We start from the raw sequence: 8,418 nt of genomic DNA, 5'->3' as shown, positions 1-8,418 counted from the left end.
GCTGATGTGAATATTCTTGAATGCACATCCTGGACCTCGTGTTTCTCTTAGAGATATATCTAGGAATGGGATTCACCCTTTCTAGATAATGCCAAATTATTTTCCGAAAGCGATGAACCCAATCTACACTCCAACCAGCAGTGCCCCAAATTTCCCACTGTTTCAGTCTGCTCACACTTGCTATGGTCAGACTTTTAAACGTTGCCAATCTGATGGGTATAAAATGAAATGTCATGATGTTTTTAAGGAAGACTTCTTTTTCATTCCCCAATTCCTAGCACCTAACAGAGGATTATGCAAGTTAGTGGAAGCTCACAGATCTTTTATTTGGCGAATGAACAGCAATAATGCAATGTGACAAGTACAATTATAGAGAAGGATGATAAGAATATATTTGTAAATTAACCATGTGTCCCTTTGGTCTTCCAATCTAGTTGCACAACGGAATCACCTGGGTATCCTTTTATTTTATCATTGGCATTTCATTATGAAAAAACTTCAAACATACAGTAAGTTTGGGAGGATTTTACAGTGAAAGCGTGCACCTAGATCCTACCATTAGCATTTTACTATACTTGCTCTAGGGGGATTCTTTTGAAAAATGTCTTGCTCCAAGGCTGGGATTCTGATTCTATAGCTCTGAAATGGAAGAAAAGAATCTATCTTTGTTTCTTTGTTTTTGTTTTTGTTTTTAAACTCCCCAGGTGATTTTGAGGAGCAGCCTGCCTTGGAAACCACAGCCTGAAGGAACTTGCTGCAATAAATGAAAAAGACAGATTTATAATTAGCCCAACAGTGTTCATCCTTTGTGGTGGGGAAAAAGTTCTGCTGGTTGCCTAAAGCCATTTTCTCAGCTCACCAGCATTCCTAGGAAATGTGTCACCCAGCATCAGTTTTGCAAAGGTGTGGACAGGTTCTTGGGAGGTGGCAGGCCAGGTCCTCTCAGCACTAGAAGCCAAGAAGGATCTGGCTCCAGTCCATCTTGACTCTTCCCTCTGAATATCACAGGCAGAGAGAGGAACTCGCCCTTCAGATGCAAGCCAGCTCCTGTCAACATTTGGGTGCTGTTATGGGCTGAAATGTATCCCCCCCAAATTCATATGTTGAAGCCCCAGTATCTCAAGAATATAACCATATTTCGAGGTAAGGTCTTTAAAGAGGTAATTAAGTTCAAATGAGGTCATATGATGGGTTCCAACCCAATAAGACCAGTGTCCTTACAAGAAGAGGAAATCTGGACACAGACACACAGAGTGAAGACCCTGTGAAGACCTGGAAGGTGGCCATCTGCAAGCTAAGGAGAGAGGCACCAGTAGAAACCAACCCTGAGAACACCTTGATCTTGGACTTCTAGCCTCCAGGACTGTTAGAAAGTTAATTTCTGTTGTTTAAGCCACGCTGTTTGTAGAACATTGTTATGGTAACCCTGGCAAACTAATACAGGTGTGGAGGGGAAGGCACCAAGCCTAGAGTCAGGCAACAGGACAGGCAGACCCAGGCTCCCGCCCCCCCAGCTCCCCACAGAGCAGGCCTCCATCCACAACTGGTCAGAGTTGCCGGAGAAGGCGCCACTGCCCAGTGCCTTCCCCATGGGGGTTGCAAGGAAACAGAAACACACATCCTCTCCAGGCCCTTGTTCCTCAGAGGGTACGTTTCACAAGCCCAAGGAGTGCTGCTGTCTATATACATGAGGGGTCCGCACAGCCATCAGCAGGCCCACCTGCAGCTGAGCGGCCTCAGAACGCAACGTCATGACAGGCTCAGGGAGGCTTCAGCCTTCCCCTCACACCTCAAACCTTCCCCCACAATCTCACCCGCACAGAGCCTCGCCTTCACACAGCCTCTTTCACTCACAGAGTGGAAATGAAATTTGGCTCACTGTTCCAAATTTTGAATCATGTAGCTCAAATAAATAAAGTTTGGTTCTGCACATTTTCCCACCAGTTTTAAGACACGTGATGAATTCTGAGAAGCAACAACTTTAATTGTGTAAAACAGCACTTTTTGTCAGACAGAGGCTATTTTATTCAGAGACAGCCAACTTTAATATTTTCATATTTAAATAAAAATATAAATTATACAAGTATATATGAATACATATATTTTCCAACGACATAGCTCTGTTTTGTATCCCTGTGGCGATAGTGCCATTACCACTACATGCAAAATTGGAATTGTAAGCATTGCCATTTTTTTAAATGGAAGTATAGTTGATTTATGATAATGTGTTTGTTTCAGGTGTACAGCATAGTGATTCAGTTTTTTTTTTTTCAGATTATTTTCCATTGTAGGTTACTACAAGATATTGAACATAATTCCCTGTGCTATATAGTAAATCCTTGATGCTTATCTATTTTGTGTAAAGTAGTTTGTATCTGTTAATCCCATACTCCTAATTTCTCCCACCCTTTCCCCTTTGGCAACCATAAATTTGTTTTCTATGTCTGTGAGTCTGTTTCTGTTTTGTATATAGAATTCATTTGTATTTTTTTTTAGATTCTACAGATAAGTGATATCATATGGTATTTATCTTTCTGTCTGACTTACTTGACTAATTATAATATTCTCTAGGTCCAACCATGTTGCTGCAAATGGCAATATTTCATTTTTTTAAATGGCTGTTTTTTTAATATATATATATATACATATACACATATATATACATATACACATTATACATATATAATTATATATATGTGTATATATATATGTGTGTGTGTGTGTGTGTGTGTGTGTGTATATATATCACATCTTCTTAAGCCAATCGTCTGTTGATGGGCACTTGGGTGGTTTCCATGTCTTGGTTATTGTAAATAGTCCTGCTATGAACATTGGGGTGCATGTATCTTTTTGATTAGAGTTTTTGTCTTTTCCAGATATATGCCCAGGAGTGGGATTGCTGGATCATGTGGTAGCTCTATTTTTAGTTTTTTAAGGAACCTCCATACTGTGCTCCATAGTGGCTGCAAAAATTTACATTCCCACCAACAGTGTAGGAGGGTTCTCTTTTCTCCATACCCTCTCCAGCATTTATTTGTAGACTTTTTGATATGGCTATTCTGAGTGGTGTGAGGTGATACTTCATTGTAGTTTTGATTTGCATTTCTCTAATAATTAGCGATGTTGAGAATCTTTTCATGTGCCTGTTGGCCATCTGTATGTTGTCTTTGGAAAAATATCTATTTAGGGCTTCTGCCCATTTTTTGATTGAGCTGTTTGTTTTTTCAATATTGAGTTGTATGAGCTGTTTGTATATTTTGGATATCAACCCCTGTTGGTTGCATTGTTTGTAAATATTTTCTCCCATGCTGTAGGTTGTCTTTTCATTTTGTTGATAGTTTACTTTCCTGTGGAAAAAGCTTTTAAGTTTGATTAGTTTCCATTTGTTTATGTTTACTTTTATTTCCTTTGCCTTGGAAGACTGATACTGCTATGATTTATATCAGAGAATGTCTGCCTATGTTCTCTTTTGGAGTTTTATGATGTCATGTCTTATATTTAGGTCTTTAAACCATTTTGAGTTTATTTTTGTATATGATGTGAGGCAGTCAATCTAATTTCATTGATTTGCAAGTAGCTGTTCAGCTTTCCCAGCACCACTTGTTGAAGAGACTCTTTTCTCCCTTGTGTATTCTTGTGTCTTTTGTTATAGATTAATTGACATAGGTCTGTGGGTTTATATCCGGTCTTTCTATTCTGTTACGTTGATCTATATGTCTGTTTTTGTGCCAATACCATGCTGTTTTGATCATTGTAGCTTTATAGTATGGTCTGAAGTCTGGAAGGATTATATCTCCAGCTTTGTTCTTTTTCCAGACAGAGACTATTTTTTATATTTACCACATATAATATCTTTTTCAGTCCTCTTAGATATAATTTGAACCTTTTGATTATTTTTCTGACCTGCTTGATTGCAATAAGCTATTTCTCCTGGCCCTGATCTGCTACTATCACCATCACCATCATCACCAGCCAGCCTGGGCACACCTGCCTCCCACAGTTTAAAAATCTCCTTTGGCATTTCATTTCATACCACATTCTTCATTTGCAAGGCTGCCCCTGCAGGTCTCCATAAAGGGAATCCTCTCATCAGAGGGAGTCCTATGTGGACATCTGTTACAAGAGTAAGCAACTTGGATCAGTTTCATTTTTTGAGGTAGGGGGTTTCACAGGTATCTTTCTCCCTGCTTCTTCCTCTCCTGAGATTATTGTCCTATCTTTGAATACTATAACTCCTCCATGTGCCTCCCTACTTGGTAATTTTGTCCCTTAAAGACTTTGGTTTATTACATTCCACATCTCACTCCACCTCCTTTGTTTCCAAGCTGTCTGTGCAGGTTTTTCTGTTCTTCAATCCTGTTTTACTTCTTGCTGTTGTTTACACAGTTCTTTTTCTGTTTCAGTGTTGCAGGTAGCACTGTAATTCAGTTGTTCATTCAGTCTCCTAATTCCAACCAACCACCTTCAAATACTTCTTACCCTTCTGTCCTCAAAGCCCCAATTCTACAAGTTGGTTTGGCTTGGGGTATCTTCCTGACAGGAATGGGGGAGGGTAGTCATTTTAGAATGGAAATCCCTACATTGGGCAAAATTGCTTTTTATGAAAGCTTCATCTGTTTGATCCAGTATTAAAGAATGGCCACACCTAGGGTGACTGACTGAGTATGAGAGTGGCATTCATCCTGAGATGGAGAGTTTCTCAAATGTGGACAAATGTTTCTTCTGAACCCTCAGTTATTCATTTGAAGCCCTCCAGCTGCTGGAGGCTGCTCTTAGGGAGGGGATGAGTAAAAGTGCCTAGGCACCCACTTTTACTGGACAGGGAAGAGGGGAGCATAAAATGAAACATGTACATGCATGCATGTGCCTTTGTGTGTGTGTGTGTGTGCGTGTGTGTGAGACAAGGGTAACAGCTGTATCTCAAGTAGCAGCAGATATTCAGAAACAAACAGAGTCAGGGATGATCTTGTTCATCAACAGAGTTGATCATGCCCATGTGGTCTGTTTTCAGACCTGTTTCGAAAGGTCCCTCCATTGTCCCTTCCTCAGATGCCCCACATGTCTCCATTGGGTCCTGCCTTAATGCCCTGAAATCTCCAACTTGGGAATTATCCCTCTGGGCATGGCTGTAAAAGTCCAAGTTAACTTGCAAAAGTATTGTCTAGTAGCCCCTTAAGCCACTAACAAACATCTTGACGCAAATTGGCTTATCAGATTGGGCAGGCTACAACTGAGCTCTGCTGCCTGGAAGCCTTGACAGTCATTGACACCTCCACGCCAAGAGGATTATGACTGGGCCACACTGGAGCTGGCTTTGCAGGAAGGGGAAGCACAGGCAACTTTAGAATGGTGGACACAGCTGTTTGATGAGAAAGAGCCCACCCACCCTGGCAGAGAGTCTCAGAGAAATGCCAGAAGGTAACAACGTATGGGGTTCTGGGCCCTGGAGAACACATGTCTCAGAATTGATGATTTAACGTTTCTAACATCTAGGAACAGAGGGAAGAGAGGACATGGCACTGAGATAATTTTCAAAGCCTGATTTCAGAGGAAGGAAAGGAAGGACAAGCTGCTATTGAGCGAGAGCTCTTCAAGTGTGTTCCCGTCCTTCCTGAGCTTTTAGGTTCCTACACCAAAGGTTTTATCTCCCTGATTCACTAAACCACCACTGTCCAACTCCAGTAATTCACACCCAAACCAAGCTCGTCTTTGCTCCCAATTATAAAGCATTTGACTGAAATATGACATTAATACTTTCAGTCTTAACTAATGGAGACCACAAAATCTGGGCAGCTCTGTAACCTTCCTGTTCTGTACTATAAAGGGGGCAATTTGACAGGAAGCTCATGCAGCTTCAGGGCCCCGTATCGCACAGTCCCCCTTCCACGACCCTGTAGTTGATTTTGTTTGTAATTTTGACTTCCTAAAGAAGCCCCCCCCCAAAAAAAACTGCATATGCCTGAGACCCCACCAAACCTTGGCCACACTCAGGGAGCACATAGCCAAGTGGGCTTGCATGAGGGTCTTCTTTTTAATTGGGAAAAGCAAACTCCACAAATTCTGCTGGAATTTCCCCACAAAACTAGCTTACCAAACAACTTTATATTATGGGCCATTTAAATGTCCTTTGCTAAGCTGTTTCTTCTTTTTTCTTATCCCTCTTTCTCTGTCATATTCTAGGCCACTCTATTTGGAGATGTACTTATACCTTCCTCTTCCTTGCCCCACCCAAGTTTATAACAGGATATGAACAGAGTCCTTTGATATGACACCAAAATGTAGTGTTTCAGAGGGAAATATTGGTGAGTCTTGTTTTCCAATTATTATTACTCTTAGGATCCATGCTCAACTAATATCCATTTGAGACCATTTTATACTAAAGTCAATTGGTATGAAACGGCTTTCTGGACCAGCCTAATTCATAGGGCTGCCCAGCATTCCAACGTTTAATTACTTAATGTGTTTCAAACACAAACACCCTGTAAACTCAAATGACACTGTTAAAGAACGGTATGTCGTCTTTGGGATAAGGAGATGAATTGTGACTCAGGTTTTGTTTTGTTTTATTTTGTTTTAATAACCACGGGTACACACACACATGTAATCACACTGTCAGCCCAGAATGAGGTGAGGAAAGTCTGGCTTTTCTTGAAGATCTGCTAGGTAACTCTCGGTAGTTTCAGTAAATTATCTTACCCCTTCCCCGTGTATCTGTAATTCATCGTTATTCAAAACGGAGTCCATTTAAAATAGCACCTTTTAGTTGTCTTGTGTGTGAAACAGTCTACCCTGCAAGTTTGAGTAGATAAAATGGTAAACATTGTAGCAAGGTCTCTCCTGAATAGGACTTTCCATTTAGGGTAAGAGCCTGAGAGCCACAGCACTTCCGTCTAGCCCAATCACCCAAGCTGGCCTCATTTGGGAAGGCAGCGTGGGTGGGAGTGTTTGGGTGGCATACCCCAAAAACCACAGTAATTGTAAGGGAAAAGAGCAAATATCAATTAGTGATTCTTCAGCCAGCTACCAATCTTGGTTTCCAAGGGACTCCACCAAAGTCTCTTCAGAAGAATCAGCTTCCCAGGGACCTCCGACAGAAGCTGCACGAATCCACATACATCTTAGTACATTGAACATTTCCCCCCACCCCTCCCCGGGAGTCTCTTGTTATCTGCCCGGCTCCCCTGGCTCTCTGCCTCCCTGTCAGCCTGTGGGCCTGTCAACCAGAATGCTCCCAGCTTCTCGGGGCTTCCGTGGGAATGCGAGCAGGAAAGGGCTTTGAGAACTGCGGACAGGAAGGTGGTGTTCCTCTGCAGCGCTCTGGGCACCCCACACTTCCCGAAGTGCTGGGGATGCTGAAATGAGCTTCCCTGCTCCCCCAGCACCCCCCACCCGGGGGTTCGGGCAAGTGACTAAATGTCAGCAAATAACGTGTGTAGGGTGGGGGAGCACTAGATGGGGAAGGCGAGGTGGCGAGCGGAGACCCCCCGCCCGGCGGCCCCCCGCAGACAGGGCCGCGGGGGGCGGGGAGGGGCGGCCGTGGCTCGCAGGAGCTCGCTCGGCGGGGCGCCTCCCAGGAAGGAGGGGAGGGGAGCGCCTGTTTACCCAGGAGGGCTGTGCTGATAGCACGTTCCTTGAGTTTACTTTGCTTTCCTTGAGTTTATTGTAAAGGGGTAAAGTTTTCGGATCTGTCACGTGACCCTGACAGGTCCTGCCTATGGCGCGGCAGACCACCCACGCCGAGGGCCATGGAACTGCTTAATAGAAACAGGCTTGTAATTGTGAGTCCGCGCTGCACTCCGCCGAAAGCCTCCGGCGGCCCAGCGCGCCGGGGTTTTTACACTTTCCGTTCCTTTTGTAAAGACGGAGGAGGAGGAGGAGAAGACGAAGACGAAGAAAAAGACGACGACAGGGAAGACAAAGAGATCCGCGGCGACAAGGCTAGGGGGAGACCAGGGAAGACGGGGAGAAGACGGAGGAGCGGAGGACCAGGAAAGGGGGACACGGGGGAAAAAAGGAATTGATGTGAAATCCAAGCGCAGCGTCCGCGCCATCGGCACCCGCGCTCCGGGCAGGGCTTGACGGCCGGCTATGGTGAGTGCAGCCGTCTTGGCCGCCGCCGCCACCTCGCCCTCGCGCGGCGTGCGCCCCGGGGACGCGGGATTGCGGGGCCGAGGCGCCCCGCGCGGCGGCCGGAGGGCCAGGCGGGCCGGGCGGCCGGCGCGCCGGGGCCGCGGGGCTGGGTGGGCTGCGCCGGCGGGGCGCGGGGGCGCTGGCCCGCGTCTCCCAGCTCGCTCGCTCTCTCGCACGCTCCGGGCCCCCGCCCCCCGAGGCCGGCCCAGCGGGGCGGGGAGGGGGCTGGCTGCGGGGCCCGGCCGGGGAACGGCTCCGAGGGGAATTCTCACGGAGGGGGTCGCCTGG

At 45.2% G+C, this 8,418-nt stretch overlaps 1 protein-coding gene across 1 annotated transcript in view; it reads left to right on the top strand.

Moving 5' to 3' along the window:
- The first annotated feature begins 7,970 nt into the window (after positions 1-7,970).
- The window catches only part of PTCH1 (patched 1), a 66,554-nt gene continuing 66,106 nt past the window's right edge, over positions 7,971-8,418 (top strand). The window contains exon 1 of the mRNA XM_067744819.1: positions 7,971-8,091. Coding sequence (XP_067600920.1) covers positions 8,089-8,091 — 3 coding nt within the window. The 5' untranslated portion in view covers positions 7,971-8,088. The remainder of the gene's footprint in view (positions 8,092-8,418) is intronic.

The sequence above is a fragment of the Pseudorca crassidens genome, chromosome 7 (assembly GCF_039906515.1).
Source record: "Pseudorca crassidens isolate mPseCra1 chromosome 7, mPseCra1.hap1, whole genome shotgun sequence".
Classification (NCBI taxonomy): Eukaryota; Metazoa; Chordata; class Mammalia; order Artiodactyla; family Delphinidae; genus Pseudorca; species Pseudorca crassidens.
The sequence above is the reverse complement of the archived record's forward strand: the minus strand, read 5'-3'. Positions and strand labels throughout refer to the sequence as shown.